Source organism: Lates calcarifer, linkage group LG17, assembly GCF_001640805.2.
Source record: "Lates calcarifer isolate ASB-BC8 linkage group LG17, TLL_Latcal_v3, whole genome shotgun sequence".
Taxonomy (NCBI): Eukaryota; Metazoa; Chordata; class Actinopteri; family Centropomidae; genus Lates; species Lates calcarifer.
The window spans coordinates 26,008,967-26,030,852 of NC_066849.1; the positions used below are offsets into that span (position 1 = coordinate 26,008,967).

The window sequence follows — 21,886 nt, forward strand, 5'->3', positions numbered from 1 at the left end:
GAATCAGTTACTACATATCAACACACACATATCAACTTTATGAGGTGATAATATGTCCAGGCCTTGTGTCCGTGACCTCGTTGTGGAGTTCTTCTGCCCTCTGGTGGCTAAAAATGGAGCAAAGCAGCTTCATGTACAGGTTTAAAGTTTTAAACAGCCCAATATGTTGGACCAGATCCAGAGGGGACTCGTGGAAAACCTACCTGAGCATGAGGTTCATTACTGATGCATTAAGGTCATAATTTAGCACTGAAGAGGACCAATCTTCACAACGAGGCCTATGTTTTATAACGAATTCAACTTAATGAATCCATTTTAATGCAGGACTCTTACTAATAAATGGCTACTTTTTCTGTTAGTGCTTTAGATAATGGTTCACGCTGCAGCCTGGTACACACACATCAGACACAATCCTGTGCTCACAACAGAGATGGAAAGGAATACCTACAGTAACTGGTCATAAAATGAATATCCTTTTATTTAACCTTTACCTTTATCTGCCTTTTCACACACCTCCACACAAACATAATGCCAGCACACTCTAATGAAACACACTCATAAATCACCAGTGTTTGTGTGCTGAAGTGAGGCCCAGTCCTCTGCAGAGCACTGTGGTGTGTCGGGCGTTGCAGCTCAGGGGCGGGAACACAGAGGTAACCATGGTGCAGAAAGATCAAACAGGAAGCCCGACACCTCAGACGCAGTGCAAGAAACAGGATCCACTTGGTCACAGAAAAGTAAAAGGGAAATGAGAAAGAACTGGAAAATGGAAATGGAATAATAGTACATTATTGTAAGTAATGTATATTTATATATGCCTGTATACAGGCAGAAGGTCGTGATCAAACTGAAGGGAACCTATTTTTAAAATTGTAATGTTCCTGATACAAAGGTCTGAGCTGTGTAGCCCTCAGTCAGCTGTGTGACTGATGCATCTCCTGCTCTGTCTGTCTGTCTCTAGGGAATCTGTCTGTCTGTCTCTAGGGAATCCCGATCACAGCGGCTGCCTCATGGCTCAGAAAAACACGTCTGGAACAAAGCTGGTCCCCAGACTTGTTGTCAAGATCGTAGGCAGCAAACAAGTCAAGCAGTTCATTGAAGAGCCACAGTGAGTATAATGAAGATATCATGAGCTACAGATCAAAGATTAGTTATCGTAAGTAGGTTATTGATTTTTATTTTACTTTACTTTTGGCTCCTTGTATTTTATTATTTATTTGTATGATTGTGACATGCAGGCGTTTGGATTCAGGAGACTCTGTTTGATTACTGACTGCTCATAATCTCATGATCTCAGTGTGTATTGACCTCTAAGGATTTGTTCAGTGGCATCACTAATTATTGCTTTTATTTTTTATCTTCCTTTATTTTGAATCAATTCCTTGTATGACAGATACATAGGTTAACTGTGTATGGGAGTTTTCCCTTTGTTATCACATTATTATTATTAAGCCCTTTGATGCTTTAACTGTGATTATGGGCTGTACAAATGCAGCTGACTGATTTAAAGTGGCTTCCATTAAAGTTTAATTTGTGTTTTTCAAAGGATGCAGCTCTTGTGTCAAACATGCAGCAGAGGTACGATGTGTTTTTCCTGAACAGAGATATTCAGGACATGTCAGAGAGAGAAGCAGAAAATCCTCCTGTTGAAAATGCAGGTGATGATTTTGAGAAAACTCCAGAAAAACAAGACGTGATGGAGTCCAGGTCTCACAGATACAGAGTGGACTCTGGACTTTGGGCTTTGATCAACCAGGTAAAATATTCAGAGGAAGTAATAACAACTTATTTATATGGAAACTTACAAAACTAAATGTTTTTTATGGTGGTGGAAAGTAATATTATAATTATAATCCAGTAATATAATATTCTGTACATTATTCTGAAACAGACTATTCTAAATGATGAGTACATGTTGATACAGATATTTAAGTACTGTGCATTTCTCCCACCACTGCATACATGTGCTCTGAGGCTTTACTCACCTGATGGTGACCATCTTTTTCCTCAGGTTCCTGACAGGTTGTGTGTGACTGCGCCCTCTGGTGATCGCTCCAGGTCCTACATCCACCTGAAGACTCAACCGCATGACACTGAACACAGAGCAGCTGAAGTACTGGAAACAGAACAGGTTCTTCTGTGGAGTATAAGCTTAAAAAGACAGATTTCAGTGATACAGTATTCACATAAAATTGCCATGAATGAGGTAGTGCGTATAACCTGGAAGAATAATGTGCAGATTAATCTCAGTTTAAGTTTCTGATCCAAAATTTAGCTTTTAAGGTATAAAAACAAAGTGGTTATTTCCAAATGAATACAAAGCAAAATCACACAAATGCCCTCACATTTCACTGGTTCATCTGCGTTACATCATCCAGATCAATGATCCACATCTCAGATGTAGCACTGAACCACTGCTGCTGTGACTGAAGATAAACTCACGTTTTCCTGGTCTTTTCCCAGAGAGGTGTGTCTGAGGACAGAGATAAGGCCGAGCTCTCCTCGGCTGTCAGAGAGGAGCTGTCTGATTGGCAGCTCTCCTCCCTGAGATCAACAGAGGACGAAGTGGCAGCTCTTGATCCCTCCTTCAGCGGGACAGTAAATCGACCTGAGATCACTCACCTGTTTCTGAAAAATTATGTCCCACTGAAATTACCAACATTTTCTCTGCTTCTCCAGATTTTTTCTGATAAAAATGATCCAGTCCAGGTAAGGAAGCAACAATAGACTCCACATGCACAAGAAATCTTATTTTTAGGCTTTGGAGTTCTAAAAATGGAAACATTTATCAGATTGACCAGTGTGTTTGACAGGTTTTAAATCGTTGTGATGTGTCATGATGTGTCGTTGGGATGTGTCGTGTCAAAAACATTTGTTATGGCATTAAATTCAGAGTTCTTCATTTTGTGCTGACCTATGTTGTTACAGATTTATTACAGAGACCTCCTTCAGTTCATTAAAACCTCTGCATTCCCTGAGGAAGTGCACAGTGACAGAGAGGTAACGGCACAGTTTTCAGGTGCAGGATAAACCGATCCTGAAACTGTGATGTGAAGATGCAGCTCGTTCTCCTTGTTTCACCTCTCTGCAGCTTCAGCGTAGCTGAAGAGGGACGATGCTTATTTACGACTGCCTCATCACGAATCTGAGCACGCTGAGAAACCAGAGCCAAACAGAGCTCTGCAACACCTCACGGGACTATAATTCATATTGTTGTGAGAGAAATAGTTGTGTATAGTGAGAAGATTTGTTTACCTATATCATCATATACAGGACTGTTACACTACATTCACCTGGTACACAACCTGCTATTCTTTTTTCCCTGTGCTGACCACCTGAATGCCAGCCGCCTCTGAACATTTGAAAAGGAACAGCAGCAGTCGTTAGTTAGTTAGTAATGTTAACTACAACACACACACCAGGCTGCAGAGCACCACGTCATCTGGCATGCAATAACTGACAACCATAGCACAGAGACAGAGTGAGGAGACAGTGCCAATCCAAGGAGTGAATGTGACATATGGTCTGGTGTTGTACTTACTGTTGGCAATTTCTGCCAATTAGAAAAGCAGTAATACATAGCATAAGAACTGTCTATTTTATGATGATTTTTTGAAGTACTGTGGCAGCAAGGTCCAGCTTATACATACATACCACTACAGCGGCTCCTGTATCAACATGGAAGGACAGACATGTTATTTGCAGCAGATTGTTTTGAAGCAGAAAAAAAAAAAAAAACTCCCAAGAAGACACTGACGTGAGGACAATGTCATTCTGACTGGGCAACATAAAATGGTGTTTCTGTATCTGATTAAATAGGCTAGGACTGCTGTATATTATAACAAGTTGATGCACTTTAAAGTCACTACTGCATACAAACAGATTAACCCACATGACAAACTTGTTTGTTTGCTTTTTTCTTTATTTTTTTGGTAGCTTTTTTTTATAATTAAGATTTTTTCCCTTTTTTCTCGCTATCCCTGCTTTTGGCACTACATACTTAGGGTGACATGTTAGGTTGTTTTTAAAACAAACGTCTATTCAAAGCCTTCATCTTGTGGCAAGCAAAGTATGAATACAGCTAATAAAAATAAAGGTTTACATTTTTCCTCCTTACTTTACACATAAAATAAAAACACTTTTTTGGACCCCCTCAAAAATGGGGGTATTAAAATATTTGACATTTGTATCACAAATCAATGTAATGAGACAAAAAATAAAACATAAAAACTGTACAAAAATGATAAAATTCATTTTAAAAATTCCTGCGATCAAATGATGCAAAGAGTACATAATTCTGCTTTGTTATGTTACTGACCATAAATCTAATTAAAAGGAGATACAAGTTCACTTCTTCTGTTGGATGAAATTCAGATTGACTTGATGTCGGACATGGGGGACCAGGGGGAAGTTTGGATTCGGATGCACCACAGAACCTGATGAGAGACAAGTCAGTATAAATAGAGAATTAGTGACAAGTACTAGAACTTGTATCTATTTTTCTCAGAAGGAAAAAACACCATCATGTCTGACCTTGGGCTATGAAGGGTTTGCCGGGCTGGTAGCCTCCGTTGCCCTGCTGGATGAAGTTCTGGGGCATCCGGTAGGGCCAGGATGGAGACAGGGTGTACTGGGGTGTTTTATTGTGCTCCCATAACCGAGAGCCTTGGCTCACTCCTACGAACTGGGCCGGATGGCCGGACTCTGTTGAGACAAGATCACACCACGCTCAGTAACTCTCAACAACAAATAATAAAACAAATAAAATTCCAGTTTGTGTAAACCAAACAGTGTTCCTTCACCAGAGATGTAATGGACCATTATCCACATCCTAAACAACTGCATCTTACCTCATTTAACCCTTTACTCTCTAAATAATCAAGGAGGAATTTCACATCTGAATTCAGCTCAAACATTCCTCCTTCTCATATCCTAAAACTAACTCTGCACTACTGTCTGAGTGGCAGGAAAAAAAGTATTTAATTATCTTGTAGCAGCAGAGACACTGTAAATTAACAGAGTCCAAAGTCTGACTTGGGCAAAATGTTCTCACTTGCTTGGGAAAGGTGGGATAAACCCCCCCATGTCAAATAAAACTGATGGGGAGCTAAACCCACAAAATATTTTAGGATGGACATATTAAACAGCAGACTGGGACCAGAATTATTTGATGGTATCATAAAATGACTGCACATAAAATTGACTCAGAAGTAGAATTATTGTTACTCTTTAAAGACAGAATCACACACAGATGGTGCCACCAAAGTTCACCCGGTGAATACCTGACTTGACTACAGTGCCGTTCCCCATCAGTGACCCAGGTTGTGCTAAGTGGTTGTGCCAGTGTCCTTCCCGTCCTGGCCCACCGATGCCCAGCTGTCTCCCCGCCGGCTGGGCGAAGATGATGCTGGGGTCGTTCAGGTTCATGGGGCCGGGGTTGCCCCCTGAGCCTGTGGGACTCCCGTTCCCCGATGCAGAACGCAGGGCGAATTTCAGGCCGGGTGGGGAGGGGGCGGTGGGAGAGGACGTAGTGAGGACTGGTCCGTGGATGGGCCAGGAGGTGGAAGGGATGTGGACTGGGTGATGAGGCTGCCCCTGGGACTGGTGTGACTGGTGCTGGTGGGAGGGAAGAAGCCCCATCGTGGTGAGCGTCCCTGGGTGGTACTGGCCTGGAAGGGACGTAGGGAAGCTGAAGAGAGGCAGGGGGACCTGGGGGTGAGCAGGCTGCTTCGGGGGACCAGCAGAACTGGTCTTACTGTGGGAGGGCTGAGGGGAGCTGGAGGACTGGGAGGAGCTCTGAGGGACAGCAGTGGGTTGTGGTGAGTAGGGCGGAGTCTGTCGACTGTCCGACTATGAAGACAAAAAAAAGAGGGTATTAAAAGTCACACAAGTCACACTTTCAATAAGTAAGACTCCATTTTCACCTGGTCTCATATCCAGACATGATTTTAACTTGGGTGAACCACCTCCAGTGTAATGTCTACTGTACTCACACATTCAGAAGGCTGCCTGGTCCTTCCAGGACAGTCTGCAACTGCTTGAGGATTCGGGATGGACTGGGAGCTCACCATAGTTCGTACCATGTGAGGAGCTGGGGAAGAACAACAAGTCAAATAAAGCAGTTTTGTTTCATCTGCTGCTGTAAACATTAAGAATATTGTGTGGAGTTAGTATCTGTACCTGGTGCTCCGGCGGCCCTCTGTTTGAGGTGGCGGTACTCAGGACAGTCCCTTCGTACGTGACCCATGTCCCCACACTGAAAACAACGTCTGTCCTTGGGCTCCCGCTCCTCCTCCTTTATGTCCTCGTCTTTGTCGTTTTCCTTCTTCTTCATCCTGGCAAAGAAAAAGGTTCAGGACACAACAAGAAGGGATGAATAAATATAACACATTCAATACAACCAAACACACGAATCAAATAAGACTTTAAAAATTACTGGAACAAAGAAACTGAAATGATGTCAGTAAAAATCCTCTACAGACAATCAATGCCATCTGTGATTTATAGCCAATAAAACAGTTAGGCATTCGTGGCTTTGGAAAGCCACAGCCTAAACTCAGCGAGTGTTAGTTTTATTTAACAGCCTTTCTGTTAAATGTGTGTATTTGAGAGTGATGTTCCTGTGGAAGATTTTACAAACTTAATAAAAATAACACATTTCATATTTTCTAGTTAAACTGTTATAATTAAATAAATCAACTCTTTTTCACCTCACACTTTCTGAACGATACCTAACTTGAAAGCTACAATGGCATGGTTTAAATACAAACACATTTAAGTTAGTTATTTATTTTACACAAATTTGCACCATATTTATTACCTCTCTGTGCTTTATTTTAATATTTCTTAAATTCTACTGTGGTGAGAGAAATATTTCCAAGAATGAAGAGTGGACAACCTGCGTCTCTTTGGACAGTCCTTCATGTAATGTCCAATCTTCCCACAGATCCTGCAGCACCTGTCGTTGGGCGCCAACTCGCCGTCTGTCAGCACCTTTGAGTCAAAGAAGTAGTCCTGCAGCAGAGCACAACAGAGAGAGCAGATACTTTAGACAAATAAGTTTCCTCAGGACAAGGTAGAATTAAATTCCTCTCATTTAATCAGTCATGAGTGACGTACCACTTCAGTTCCAGGGACGGGGTAAAAAGGAGTTCCAAACAACTTCCTGCCATTTATAAAAGCCTTCATGATGAAGTTTGTCACTGGAGGAGGAAACAGAGATAGTGTAAGGAAAGACGCATTTTCAGTTAGAAAAGAAATAAAATAAATCTGAAACTGTGACATGGTTTCAATGAATTTTCAATTCTTTCAGATATAAAATTCAAACAGCCTCAGGAACAATCAATTGATGTGAATAGAATCTGTTTATATTATACAGCACATATGGTTACTGATATTTCTGGTTTAGACAATATTTTCAGCTCAACAACAGAAACTGGAGGCGGATGAGGGTTATGTTACCTTATAAAAAGGAGTTATAAAACTCTTTAAATGATTAAATAGAATTACCCTCTGCAGTATTCTGGTTGTGAGTAACAATGTTAGACTAAAGCACTTACTTTTGCGAGAAACTCCAGCACCAAGATTATGATTCAAATCAAAAGGATCTGTGGGGAAAAACAGACGAATGAGTAGAAAAGAAGAGACTGACAGTAACGTTAGGACGCAGGTGAAGACAGAGCAATCAGCAGATCCATGTGAGCACCTTCAATAGCGATGCATTTGCTGGTCCACTGTTTCTCAAAGGTGGTGAGGCGTTTCCTTTGACGGATGCTGATGACGTGCTCTTTAAAGTCAAACTCTTCGGTGTAAAAGCGCAATAGGCCCAACCACAGCTCTCCAACCGACTCTGTGTTCGGCTGCAGCTCAGACAGACGGCGCCGCTGTGTGGACAGAAGGAAACATACGTCATACAAACTTAAATTAAGAGAGAGGGGAAAAGATATGTGACAAGAGCAAAAACATTCAGATAATGTCAATTAAATGAGTAAATTTGAGTTTTTGTAAAGTTATGTTCATTAAACTCACCAGATCCTCAAGGTCATCAAAAAAGAAAGCATTCCAGCCATCGACCATCCGCTGAGGAACAGTCTTTCCATCAAAGATCTACAAAAAATTACAGAGCTATTCACTTTGCTTTATTTAAAGCTAAACACTTTAGAGCAGAGCTTATTTCTTCTGAATTTAAAGGGTGTGGTGGTGAATCAGTGACTGGTACCTCCTGCAGGACAGGAATGACTGGCGGCTGCCTCTGTTGCAGGAAGTAAAGCACCATCAGGATGTAAGCATAAGATGAGAGGCTTCCTCTGGATGCATCCCCAATGTCGCAGCGCTGTGAGCACAGAGGCAGGTTAGTTAGGGTCAGGGGTTTTCAACCTCAACCAGTAATAACCACTGCCGCAACTGCTTTGGTTAACGTTTTTTATCTCGTGATTTATTTCCCATCTACAGTGATGCCCTTGTACCTGTAAAGTGGATCTCTACGTTTTCTCCATAGGAAGAGCTGCTTGTCCTTTTATTGATTTTTTCTTTCCCTGTCAGCTCTGTGTGAAATTCAACTTTTGTGTGAAAATAGAGGAATTTTACCCCTTTTTTTGAGACATTAACAACAACATACAGGCGTATTTGGGAACGTATAAGCCTTTGTAAAGTCAGCTACAATTAGGTTTTTTGCCTGAACTTGTTTACATTTTGTGGCACTAATAAAAGTGCACTGAATTAGCCATTAGCAGTTCTGGTTTGTAATGTACCAAGGGATGTACGGACGACTTGATTGTGATGATTCCTCTGCAAGATCTAAAGCTTTTTGTTTTGTGATTTGGAAGCAGATTTATGGATTTTTTTTGGTCAGGGATAATTATCCCCAGGAAGTCACACTGAGGTAATGACTAAAAATGAGGACAATTTTTGACTCATAACCACCTTCACACAGGGTCTTTGCCCCCCAGTTCTGCTCTCCCACAGCCCTCAGGGAGGCTTTTGTCTTTGTCCTGCTAAATGTCTATTACAGACAATATCCTGTAATTTCCCATTGCTGTCTGGAATGATGAGTTAAATTACAGAGGAGCTCAGTGAATATTTTACTCCCCCCCTCCCCTTGTGATGTTAATCCCACTCAAATGGGGCTTTAAGTGGAGATTTGCATGCCATTAAATTAAAATGCTTCTTACCCGACAAATTATTCCTTACATATGAACATGTGTTACTAAATATAGACACCTGACAAATTCTGCCTGTAGCAACCAACAAAACAAGCCTGTGTCAAAAAGCATAACCTATGAGCTTACCCCACAAAGGCAGACACATGGGGAAGAAGGGGATCGCCAATTTTAACTTTTTAACTAACCCTTGAAGGAAAAATTGTAAAACCGCAAACTGAACTGTCTAAAACAATTAAGAGTTACTGTATCACTTGGTCAGCTTTCACAAACCTTTGCAAAGACCTTCATGGTGTATCCCAGGAACTGCACACGTGGATCCAAGGCTGCATACGTCGCCAGCATTCTGGTGTTGTGCTGAGCCTACAGACATGATCCATCCACATTAATTCATGCAGCACTTTCCACTAATAAAAGCATGTCTAAGCACTTTGATGTAACAGTGATAGCACATTCTGGTATGAGAGCCTTGTTCACTCACCAGGGTGTTATAAAGGCTAATATCTCCCTCCAGACCGCTCTGTCTGTGCTCAAACTTCACAATAGGCACTTTAGCTGTTGTAATAGGCAAGATGTTCCTCAAACCTGTGATGTTGGGGGAAAAATAGGAGATCATAACAAGTCAGATTCAGTCCATAACACATACAAACATCACAGTGTTATAAAGTGATGATTAGTAAAATGTTAATTCACCTGTATGCTTCTTCAGTACTTTTGCAAGGCCCTCAATGATCTCCTTACAGTTCAGCTTCTGTTCAGACAGATCAGTGAAAGAATAAAAGGGTTGCATCTCTAATCCCACTGAGGAAACATGAGTTGTATGAAATGGCAGCATGTCTGTGAGTTTAGTCTCTCTACCTCTGCAGTCTCATGACCCTCCAGAGTCATGCAAATGTCAAGGTCACTGTCGCGGAAACCAAAACCATTTTTGGAGGAACCAAACAAGCAGAGCTGAGCTTTATCTGTGGGTACAGACAGAGGAAGAAATTCTATTTTCTGTTCATTTATTGTGATTTATTCTATTTAACTATACTGTCATAGTGTTAAGCTTCTGTTAATGAAATCAAATTGCAACCCCCTGCAGATGTTTCACAATAAATGCCTTCCAGAGAAGATATCATACAGTTATCAGCAACAACAGCAAATTACCATCAAAAAGGGAGAAACAGAAAGGTGTGCCACTATAATATATTATGTAAGTGTCTGTTTCTCTCTTCATTGGAGGAACACACATAAAGACTGTGGTCACTATGTTGTCAGTAGTACTGTATGCCTCGTGCTCACCATTGTACTCCTTCCTTATAAACCTCTCCAGGCTGGCGAGGATCTGCTCCCTCTTCTGCTGCTCAGCAGGTGTAGGTGACAATTCATCTACAAAAGGCAAAAAAGAAATTCGGCTGCAATGATTAATCAAATAATCAATTGAAATAAAAGTTATCAGGTTACTATTAAAGATAGATTACTTGTATAAGTACTTTTTTCAAGCAAAAATGGCAAACATTTGATTCTATGTTCAGAAACAGTTTTCTGCTTCTGTTTGTCATTCTTGGTCTCAACTATAGTGAACTGAATATTTTGGGGATTTGGACTGTTGGTCAAACAAATCAAGACACTGATGGTGACTATGTCATCAAAAATCTAGGAAGTAATAGACAGATTAATCAGTAATAAATATAATAATTACAACTAGCTGCAACCCTGCAGTCACATAATATTAATTACACTGATTCACTGATATTGTGGTCAGTGAGAATCAACCTACTAAATGCTATTTGTCATATTATAGTTGGGAGTAAATATAATACTGTTTTTTTTTCTTTTTAATTAATTCAAAGCACACAAATATTCCAAAAGAGAACCAAACTTCAAACAAAAAAAAAAAATTAGTGCAATTATACTCCTGGAAAGACTTAAGTGAGAGAAAAGTCACAACTGCACTGTTGACTACGTACAGTAGCACAATTTACAGAGCCCATCAAGGATATCTCTGAAGCGGTCGTTCATAGGAGGCAGAGGCTTCAGCTCAATCTTCTTAAAGTCTTCAGGACACTCGTCCTTCAGGTGACCGTCACGTTTGCAGATGCTGCAAACAACAGTTGGAGGCTGGAAGGAAGAAAAAATGTCCATATATTGAATGACCAATTAGACATGACAGCCTTTACCAACACAAAGTAAATAATAAATAAATAAAACATTTTAACTTCAACGCTATTTATAGAAAATTAGTGACATATCTGTGGGGCAATATCCCATGCTGCATAGCCTGAAAATACAAATTGTTTTCTTAAAACTGAGGCCATGTATCGTGATAATTTACCATTCTGAAATTGTACCCTGTCATCATGCGTCAATAAACCAAATAAAGACTCTCCCTAAATTGAAATGTCTCATCTAAGTGACATGAACACATCAGTGCAGACAGGTGAGATGATGCTTCTTCTACACTGCAGCTATAAAAGTGGAAAAGCTTGAAATCTATGATTTCATTTTTCAACTTCAGCTCCAATCACAAACAGTTTAAAACTATATAAAACAGTATTATATGGAGATTTTAGTAGTTCTGATTGACTCTGCTACAGTCTCTGAATTACCTTTCCACCAGTGAAAATCATCTTATCAAACACATAGTGCAGATCCTCTGATGGAACAGGCCCGTCCTTCTCTGAAACACCATTTTCCTCCTCATCCTCCTCCTCCCCCTCCTTGTCACTGTCCAGCAGGCCATTGGGGGAGAAGGAAGGTTTGTTTCCCTCATTGAGAACCATGTCCATGAGGCTGGCATCTAAAGTCTTCTCATCTTTCTTTCTGGACGGATCCGAACCATCTTCATCATCACTGTCGGGCTCGTCGTCCTCCTTCAACCCCTGGTGTCCCCTCTGAGTGCTCTGACTTTTGTCCCCTTTCCCGTCGTCTTCTTCCTTGTTCACAAATGCAGCCTCCTTCTTCTCAACGCCTTCCAGGTTTGCACCTTGCTTCCCTGCCCTCTTGTTCATCTGGCGGCCCCCAGTGCCCTTTCTCTGGGGACACGCAAAGTATTTGTAAGCTGTACGGAAGCGCTCCTGGATGTACTCAAACACCATTTGGCTGTTCAAGCTTCGTGCAACATTCCTCTTCAAGGCAAAAGGATCTGAAAATACAGAGAGGAAAGAGACACGCAGAGTGAATTTCTGGTATCTATCCATTCAGTAAGATGAGATTTCCAGCAGAGAGGTCTCTTACCTTCTATAGCGAGCCTGCGACGAGGCCAGTTCTTCACTTCCCTGGAGAGGAGCACCTTTAAGCGGATGCTGATGATATATTCTTCAAGAGCAAACTCCAGTGTGTAGAAACGTAATAGCTCCAACCACAACTGGCCCAGTGTCACATCTTTACCCTGGTCCAAAGTTAGACGGGTCTTTGAGGGAAAGTAACAGAGGCACTGTTAAAAGCAGGCTGACAAAACGAGAATAATCAACACTGCCCTTCATAAAAGTAAGACATGAAATCTGAATCTAAACTGCCCCTGGACTGATATGAATGTGTGCTGTAGTGACTCACCAAGCCCTCTGAATAATGAGTATCTTCAGATTTATTCTGCTCGGGTTTGGGTTTGCTTTCTCCTCTGGCCTCATTTCGGTTCTCCCCTCGTCCCTCTGTGGAGCTTGGAGGTCTGTGCTCCCATCGGACAAACATATCCAACGCAATTCCAGTTAGGTGGTACTCATCCACACGTTTCACATCAAAGCCTTCAATCTGAAAGAGGAAAAGGAAGTCAAACTTAACAAAAAAGTATTTTTTAGGCTGCAACTTGACATGTGAAATGATTTCATAGCTAAGTATAATGGGCAAAAATAATCATTTTTCTTTCAGATCACTAATAGTTATGTAACAAGTTAGTGATGATAATCAGTTTATGTTGAAACAGTTTTAGAGAGGTCTTGATTCAATGTCCAATGTAGTTTGTGATGCTGTTGATTTATATTGTTTCTATTATGTGGTTCAACCCATTAATATATCAGAGAGTAGGATTAAAAAACAGGAAACACCACTCTGATGCAATACAGTTCAAGAGCACCATGAACTACAGCCTCAAAAAATATCTTACATTTGAATCAACACCTCTATCAAACAGTTTCCATAAAAAATGAACATTATAACTTTTCTGAAGGGAGGATTTATTGGAGGACTTTTTGTGCCTAATAAACTGTGAACTGAGTTTATAAGGTAGCTATATAGTCACGTAATATTTCCTGACTATAGGGGAGGGTGGCACACTGTTTGTGTCCTCCAAACATAGGGAAAGCTTTAAAATGGGAGAGGTGATGTCTGTCTGTTAAAAAGATTTCCTGGAAATGTGGGCATCACACCCTGAATTAGCATACAACTTAACGATGAACAACAACTGCAGATGCAGTGAAGTGTGACGCTGCCAGGACTGGGTGTGCATCATTAAACGCAGCACTCCACATCTGGTTTAACCAGAACAACACGCTGTGATGACACTTGACTCACTGATACATTCTGGGCTCCGGGCGATGCTTTTAGACAGTAAAGGGCAAACTTCATGTGTGTTCATTTTAACTGTATGATTTTTCAATATGTGCTCTTTCTGCATATCACATTCATCATCATCTCTGTGAGCACCTTGTGGCACAAACAGCCTGAGGGTCTGAAAAAAAGACTGTTAACCATAAGGAGGAAAACTAGAGATAAGAAAATGTCCCCACCCACACTTATGTAAATATTACAGAAGAGTTCTTCCTGGTGGTAAATGCTGTGAAGTAAAATACAACCTCTACTTTTTTTGAAAACACCTTCCAACACTGAAGCCAGAAATAATAAATACAATCTTAGTTAAATGGGTCATTCCATATCTTGAATTTTACATCTTAAAGAAATTAATGATTTGTAGCAGCATCAAATCAGTTTCTCTCATTACTATGCAAATGTGTGGCACATAGTGCTAAAAAAGTTTAATGAGATGAGCAGCGGAAAGATGATTTTATTTTTGAGTTGCTGAGTTAATATGCCTGCTCTTAGTCAGACAATCACACTTTTACATCAACATCTTGTGCTGAGCCGTGTGGAAGTGTTTTTCACAGGAAACAAGATAAGATAAATGAGCAAATCTTTAGTTGTTGGAGAGACATGAGCAGCTTTTGTGAACCTTATTCTCTCCAGTAGAATGTTCATGCCAGGGCTCAGGTGTGTATTTGTCTGCAGGCATGCGGAACTTTCAGCCTCCTGACTTTCACTTTAATGGTAACAACTGTCATTATTATGAAATAAGTCAGTTTAGAAAAGGCCTGTGTTCTTGTTTGACGAGGGGGAGCCCTGTGCCGCCTTAGGGGCAAAGTGCCTCTGGTTAGCATCCATTTTTTATCATCTAGCTGCTGTCAGCTACTGTACCTAAGAAAATGTTTTAGGAGAGGCATAAAAAATTATAAAAGGGCTGAAAACTAATTTTGTTTAAGATATGTTATCTGCTGAGTGTATACAGAGCGACACTTTCCTATGGACAGTGCAAAAGACTAAGACCTGAAGAACCTAACACGTCACATACCCAGCGGCCCAAGTAGACAGGAAGGATGGGCTCTTTCCTCTGCTGCAGGAAGAAGATAACCATGAGGGCGAAGGAGTACGAGGGGATGCCACCTTCAGCCTGGCAGTCAATGTGACACAGCTGCAAAGATAAACATGAACACAACAAAAAAGCTCTTATCACTCATTAGTCTAATAGAACAAAATATTTGATTCTCTGTTTTGGGCATTAGGATATATAGAAGATACAGCATGCACAGAGTAACCTGCACAAAATGAAGATTTTAAAAAATATGCAAATATGCAAGCATCATCATTACAAAGCATTTACTTTTGGTCTGTCAGCTGTAAAAATCCAAAAACTCATTCGAAGTTCTTTATTGTTCCTTCTTTCAGCTGAGGTGTCACAGCCTTACCCTTGCCCAGTAGCGGAAAGCCAGCACCAGTGGAACCAATCTGGGCTCCAGTTTAGCCAGGGCTGCCAGGTGATTGGTGGTGAGACAAGCGACATCATTACCCGCACTGACTTTGCACATCAGGCCGCTGCGCAGAAACAGAGGTGAAGAAAGATCGCAACTAAATGTTGGATAAAATTACACTACACAGAGCCCTAAGAACACCAAGCAAATAGGGTTAAAACAATCAACTAATATATGAAAAAGAAAGCTAAGCTTAGAGGCTTACATGTAATGTAGTGCCTCTTCTGTATATTTTGTGGCACATAAATTGTTGTTTAAATTGCTGTAAATTAATGTTAGAACTGCAGGGAATCAATAAAGTGTCATCTTATCTTAAATGAGATCATCTAACACAGCTGACTCTGATGGCATAATCTAAATGATCGTGAAAGTAGACTCTCTGTCTACACATTTATGACAAACTATTTAAACATCAATGAGTCTAAACTAACAAAAATATACATACACAGAAATAAAAATAGGCAAATCCTCCTGCGTTGATGCATTTAAACCAACACTCACCTGCTAACATCCCGACAGAACACAGCAGGAACTTTGGCATGAAAATCTGACTCAACCTCAGAAAATTCAGCTAAAGAAAAGAGACAGACAAACCCAGAGAATTAAAACAAATTCACTGCAGGATCTTTACATAAAGGTGGAGCCACACAAAGTAGCATCAACTAAGCAAACCATTTGGTTGAGGCCCTTAAGGACAATTTATCCAAATTCATTCCATGCAATGTGTTTTGAAAATGCTCTGCTAAGCCTATTTTGCAAATGCCATCAGACATATGAACCAATAAGGAAAAATATGTTCATGCAACTTAAAAACAAAAATGTCTCAACTCATGGAAATTTTTTATTTCACTAAGCAAAACTTACAGCTGTTCTTGAGAATTTCCAGCACTTGAATCAGGACTTCAGGTTGTGTCATCTGAACAGACAAAAGTAGGAAAGTGAGAAACCAACTACAGGAACAAATGTCACATAATACAATAACACATCAGTATTTTGTGAAACAGCAGGAGCAGACTTACAGAGGAAGGATAGGTGACATCGATGTTGATATCACTTGTCTTGAAGGCAAATCGGGTAAGACATGAACCATAGAGACGGAGAGAACAGGCTGGAAAAGCAAAGAAAAGATAATGGAAAATATGTACAGTACATGTAGTATTTCTCACACTAAGAAAGATTACAAACTACTGAGAACATGCTCTTTATAAAAACAGAAGAATACCAGACACTGAGGATAAGCACAATTCAGTAAGACTTGAAATTCAAATTTTTCAATTCAAAAGATATTTTCTTTTCGACTCTAATCGCTGAGAGAAATATAGACCAGACTGAAGGACATCACAGAAAACAACCTGAGAGGTGCCTCTTTATAATCTCCTCCATCCTGACGACCACAGCCTTCCGTTCTTCAAAGTCCTCCTCTGAGATTCCCTGCTGCCTGGCTGTTTCTAGCACGGCCATGTCCACGGCCCTCAGCTGGGCAGTGGATGGTGGCGGCAAAGCACGCAGCTCATTCTCCTCCTGTTTTTCCTGATACACCAGAAGCACAATATATAAAATATCAAGTTGTAAACGCTTATTTTATGCCTTGTCAGAAGAGCATTAATAAATTCCTGGGATGGGTAATACCATTATATTCTTCTTGTGTCTCTTCTCCTTGATGTGTTTGTGTGCTCCTTGAATGTTCTCAATGTGCACAGAACAGAGCTTGCATAAGTATTGATAGTTTGGGTACTCGGGGGACTGCTGTGAAAACAAAAAGAGAGGCAAAAGAAATCAGTTTATGCATGTTCTCTCACAGTTTTTAAAGAAAGAAATGTAAATATAAAGAAATGAGACGAAGTGAAAGGGAAGGAACAGGGTTTCAATTACTGTTCTTATTTGTCAAAACAACCCAAACTTCTGCAGTGTGTCACCATTTAATAACAGAACATCTGTACAAGAGCTACACGACCACGAGTTGTGATGTCACAGAATCATGCTTGTTAATCAGATTTAAGGTGATGTTCTTGTGTAAAACCCTGCACATGCACATCATTCTTTAGAGGTTCAAACATCCAAGTGAAGTAAAAGTGGGGGGGTCTTTAAGTTTTACATTTTATAGGTATTGCAGAGGTTAATCGACAGTCAAAATAGTTGCCTCAGCAATGGTTCATAACTAAAAGAGTGAATAAATGTTTGGCATGTTTGACTGAAAAATTACTTGAGTACAAGTATAAACTGTTCCTGATTCCTTTTCTTTCTACTTACTGATCAATGTAAGAACTTATTGCCTCAGTGCTACAAGTTAAATTCTCTTGCTTTAATTATTCAAAAGAGGCAACCGTTCAACCTTAAAACAGACACTCAAATGCAAACAACCAACTCCTCCCATATATCTCTTATATATCAGACATAACTGGGCTGTTTCCTTACTTTCACCAGTCGGTGGATGTAGTCTCTGAAGAGGCGCTCCTCTGCCTGTCGGAGGCCCAGCTGTTGCTCTGTCAGTGGTCCGTCCTCCACAGTGGGCCTCACCTCTGTGCCCTCTTCAACAGACTGATGCATCAATGCTGCAGCTTTCACCCCTACAAACAACAAAGACAAGGCAGTGTACCAGAGATACGTTTGCTGATAAAGACATGATCATCTCAGGTAAAATATCTTGTAAACACACCATGAGACTTTTCCTTTGTAGGAGTTACAATGGAGCTTTTGGCGTGCTCTGCGAGGCCTTTCTCAGGTGTACCGGGTACTGCAGGAGACTTGGTCTCTCTGTTTGCTGAGGGGCTGCTGTCCACAGAAAGAGATGCCCTGGAATCAGGAGCCAGCGCCACCAGCTGCTGTTGTGAGCCTGCCCCTTTGCCTTTGCCTCGCTCCCCAGAACTTGTTCTTCCACTCAGTCTTGTCAGCCTGGAGGGCCGTCCTCTCCTCTTCTCCTGGGAGGTGTCTGTGGAAGTCTTGCCTTGCCCACGGCTCCCCTGGCTGCTTATATTATGGTCATCCTTTGCAGTAGTGAGGTTTTCTTTGCTGCGGGGCGCAGATTTGTTAGCCTCTCTCTGTGCAGGAGCCTCTTTATTTGACTTCTCACTGGACAAAGCTTTGGCTCCTCTGGGCTGAGACTGTTTGACTGATTTTACTGGACTTATGGACTCATCCATCCCTCCTGTCCTGCTGCTGTTGTCCCTGGTGGAGTCAACACCACGCTGAGGATCACCAGGGAGGCAGCCCACCTAAAATCTAGGTTAAAAAAAAACAAACAAAAAACAAATAAACAAGACTTTGCTACAAAATGCACAGACTGTTGTGTCTTGTTTTACTGATGGAAATTACTGTAACTAACCAAATACACTTATAAACTTACTGTGTATGCAACTCACTAGAGCCAACATAAAAATAGTTATTTCTTTAAAAAAAAAAAACACAAAATCCCAACAGAAATTAAGCTGTAAGAAGAGATTTTAAACAAATAGTAAAAAGTCTTGATTGATATCGATGAGCTCTGACTCACAGAAAGAGAGTTTGGTCCACAGCTACAGAAGGTAATGTCACTTTTATTTAGTTTCCACTACAGTAAACAGCACAGAGTCTGTGGGTTAAATTTCATATATTTCATATGAATTCAACTTCATACATAGTGGAGAGAAAGTCTGTAAATACATTTATCTTAAAATTAACTAGAGGCCAGCACAGGGTTTTAAGACCTGGTGTGATACAAGACTTTTTTTTTGTGCCAGTCAAAACCCTGGCAGCAGCAGCAGTCTGTTTGCACTGCAACTGATGTATACACTTTAAAAGAGAAACCTATGTACAGGTTTTTCATAGACTGAGTAACTGCTAGATCAAAAATAATAGTTACAGTCCAAACACAGTGCGAATCACAAATTTCCCACATTTTATTCAACTGTAAAGAAAAGAGGGATTTCTATTACTCTAATGAAGTAGTAAATACGATGTTAGCGTTAACTGACTCCCTAAACTCCAGTTCAGAAGCACTCAGATCCTTTACTTAGGTAAAAATATCAGTGAAGCAATATGAAAACACTCAATTGCAAGTTTAAGTCCTGCATTCAAAATTCTACTAAAGGAAAAGTACAGATGTACTCCCACTAAAATGTACTTAAAGTATTAAAAGTACTCAGTGCACAGAAAGATGCCCCCTGTTGGTGATGCCTTATTATTACATATGATATTATTAGATAGTTAATATTGATGTGCCCATTTGTATGCAGCAATTTACTGCTGTAGCAGGACTGGAGCTAATTTTAACTTCTTTATGTACAGTTAGCTTGATTAGTGCAACGATTCCCAATCTACAGCTCATGTGCATCTGAGATTATTAATAAGAGAGAAAAGGGAAAAATATAATGTTCTGCTACACAAGTTTATATTAAATTCTTAGTATTTTACTTATTTTTACTCTTTTCTGATGAAAAAACTGATCAGTTTGGGGCTTTGTAACCGTTATTTAACACAGAGTTTAAAGGGGACACCACTCTTGTGGCTCATAGATATCTGACCGGATCACAAGCCAAAATCACTGGGTGTCATATTAATATATGTTAAGATTTAATCTGGAAAGTAATTCGTAACTGTATCTGCCAGATAAACGCAGAGGAGTAAAAAAGTACAACATTTCCCTCCAAAATGTTTCGGAGTAGAAGAAGAAAGTAGCAAAAAATGGAAATACTCAACGCTGTACAGGAGTAGATGTACTCAGTTACTTTCCACCACTGCTCAACACAAACACACATCTCATATGACCAGAGACTGAGCAGTGATGTTGTGTCTGTTGAAATTGGTTCCTCCCATGGTTGGAGTTAGGGGTTAATTTAGGGTTTATTATTGTGCTATGGCGTCGCAGGCATGATTGACTGGGGTAAGAGCAAATAATGTGCGGTTCAGGTGAGGGTGGGGGGGTGGAGGGCAGACTCCGACACAACACTGGGACTTAACGTTAGCTCAACTTCCAAAACAGAAACGAAAGCACACAGAAATTATCGACTCAGAGAAATGCTCACCATTAAAACCAAAAGGTGTTTCCTGTTTTATAGGAAGGGTGTGCGCTGACTTCCAGGGGACTCTCCGCTCTCTGCTCAGCCGACTTTGCAGTTAGCCGTCCTCCGCGAGCTAACTGTCGTTAGCCGCTGTGCCCGGTCGTCCGGCTGAGCTAGCTAACGGGAAATAAATAATACTGGCACCCAGCTGCCACACAGCAGCAAGTCATTAAAAGCAGGAAAAAACGACTTCGACCATTACAACACACAAGAGCGCGTATTAACTTACTTTCGAGCTCTAACGCTGATTTCGGATTATTGTTTAGCTGTCTCCATGGTTCTGTTCTAAATAATGTTTTTCAGATCCCACGGCCCTGGTCAAAACAGCAACCATTGACGCCATGTTAATACATTACCCCGCTGCATTGTGGGAGTGCCAGTGATGATGAAGAGGGGCGTGCAACGTGCTGCGTTCAGGTGCCGCTCGGAATCTCTGTTGTGGAGATACAGTGATCCCAAGCAAATATACTCCCTCTCTCTTTCTTTTGGTTTATCTAAAAACCTAATTACAATACAATTACAATTTTTTCAGTCTATATTTTAAATTAAAATGGACTGGGAACATTTTTAGGATCCAATAACTACTCTCTCTCTCCTTAATTTCCACAAGCAAGAACTATTTTTCTGAAAAATTACATTTACCAACACATTGCCATGTCCTAAGGCTGCTCTTAAGGCTGTTTCTCCTAATACCCATGAAACTGATAATTATATTTTCAAAAACGTATTTAAAGACCATCCTAAAATGATAGTATTGAAAGGCTCTTCCAGTGTGTGCCAATTCAACTTTTAATGTCTGACCTTTTGCTTTGTACATAAAATAAACACAGCTAATTGTTGTTGTTGTAACGTCCCCTTTACATACTGCAGCTTGACACAATGTTTTTTTATATATATATAATCTGGATATTACTTCCCAGTGCAAGCAGCAAAAATAATTGACATCCTGTGGAGCACTTCTCTGGGCAATTTCTATTTTGGCATACAGTATGTAGGCCATTCACTCAAACCAAAACTAATATTTCCAAACACAAGTTGTAACCAAAATACCCCATCTTAACTCTGTGTAATTACTCTGGTTAGGAATGTGATGTAGCCTAAATTCCCATTCACATGAAACCCAGTTTATGAAAACTTCTCTTACAAGTGAACGCTCCTGTCATCAATATGCAGAGAGTTTGGGTTTTGTTCTGTATTTCTGGATTGTGTTCATTTATATTCCTCCAGAAGAAAGTAGGCCATGGTGTGCATGCCTTCATTTGCCTAATGAGCTGAGACTTTGGAAAAGTTTTTGTTCCAGTTCCAATTCTTCTCTATCCAATATACTTTCAAAATAAAGGTCGAGACTCTTCATTTACAATAGAGCACAGATAAAGTCCAGCAAATCACCAAAAATGTTCCTCTCTGGTTGAGAGGAAAATAACTTTCACAGGGTTTAAAATTATGTAGCTTTCTGTGGGATAACAAATTCTATTATATTACAACTTTAGACTTTAATTTAAAGTTAACTGGAGTCATTGACCGACTGATGGGAAGCTTTAACCTTCTGTGGTAATACTGGTTCATGTGCTGTTTACTCTCATCAGTGGTCATTACTGACGATGAATCTACAGCTTGTACCGTGACCATTATGTAAGATAGGTGTCTTAGGAAGTTACTGATGGCACAAATTCGTCAACAAGACTTTTATTTT

General features: G+C 40.4%; 1 protein-coding gene and 1 non-coding gene across 3 annotated transcripts; one reads left to right on the top strand and one right to left on the bottom strand.

Moving 5' to 3' along the window:
• Window positions 1–1,593: 1,593 nt before the first annotated feature.
• On the top strand, window positions 1,594–4,111 carry LOC108892643 (uncharacterized). The gene is made up of 2 exons (XR_007814892.1): window positions 1,594–1,756; window positions 2,012–4,111. It is a non-coding gene; the product is annotated as an uncharacterized LOC108892643 (transcript).
• On the bottom strand, window positions 3,902–20,559 carry tut4 (terminal uridylyl transferase 4). Of its 2 annotated transcripts, XM_018690320.2 has the most exons (31): window positions 20,423–20,559; window positions 20,158–20,341; window positions 17,814–18,376; window positions 17,573–17,724; window positions 16,787–16,903; window positions 16,510–16,687; window positions 16,177–16,265; window positions 16,022–16,073; window positions 15,659–15,728; window positions 15,095–15,221; window positions 14,701–14,820; window positions 12,696–12,890; window positions 12,378–12,552; window positions 11,750–12,285; window positions 11,111–11,261; window positions 10,443–10,529; window positions 10,017–10,120; window positions 9,852–9,909; window positions 9,640–9,743; window positions 9,432–9,521; window positions 8,219–8,332; window positions 8,029–8,106; window positions 7,706–7,883; window positions 7,560–7,607; window positions 7,120–7,202; window positions 6,899–7,014; window positions 6,181–6,335; window positions 5,994–6,091; window positions 5,283–5,850; window positions 4,534–4,704; window positions 3,902–4,436 (listed from the first exon to the last, which is right to left on the bottom strand). In XM_018690320.2, exons 3-31 carry the CDS (start codon window positions 18,295–18,297, stop codon window positions 4,348–4,350), a joined length of 4,587 nt encoding a protein of 1,528 aa, XP_018545836.1. In that variant the 5' UTR covers window positions 18,298–18,376; window positions 20,158–20,341; window positions 20,423–20,559; the 3' UTR covers window positions 3,902–4,347. The 2 variants fall into 2 exon arrangements, with proteins under 2 accessions (XP_018545836.1, XP_018545837.1); XM_018690321.2 differs by having other exon boundaries at window positions 20,158–20,559.
• Between the last annotated feature and the right edge of the window lie 1,327 nt (window positions 20,560–21,886).

Excerpts from the sequence above, each read along its gene's own strand:
- tut4 (XM_018690320.2), bottom strand. The coding sequence starts at position 18,297 with ATGGATGAGTCCATAAGTCCAGTAAAATCAGTCAAACAGTCTCAGCCC. Across the intron at positions 16,266-16,509 it reads TATAAAGAGGCACCTCTCAG|CCTGTTCTCTCCGTCTCTAT; the intron begins GTTGTTTTCTGT and ends TTGCTTTTCCAG. Across the intron at positions 6,336-6,898 it reads GACTGTCCAAAGAGACGCAG|GATGAAGAAGAAGGAAAACG; the intron begins GTTGTCCACTCT and ends TTTCTTTGCCAG.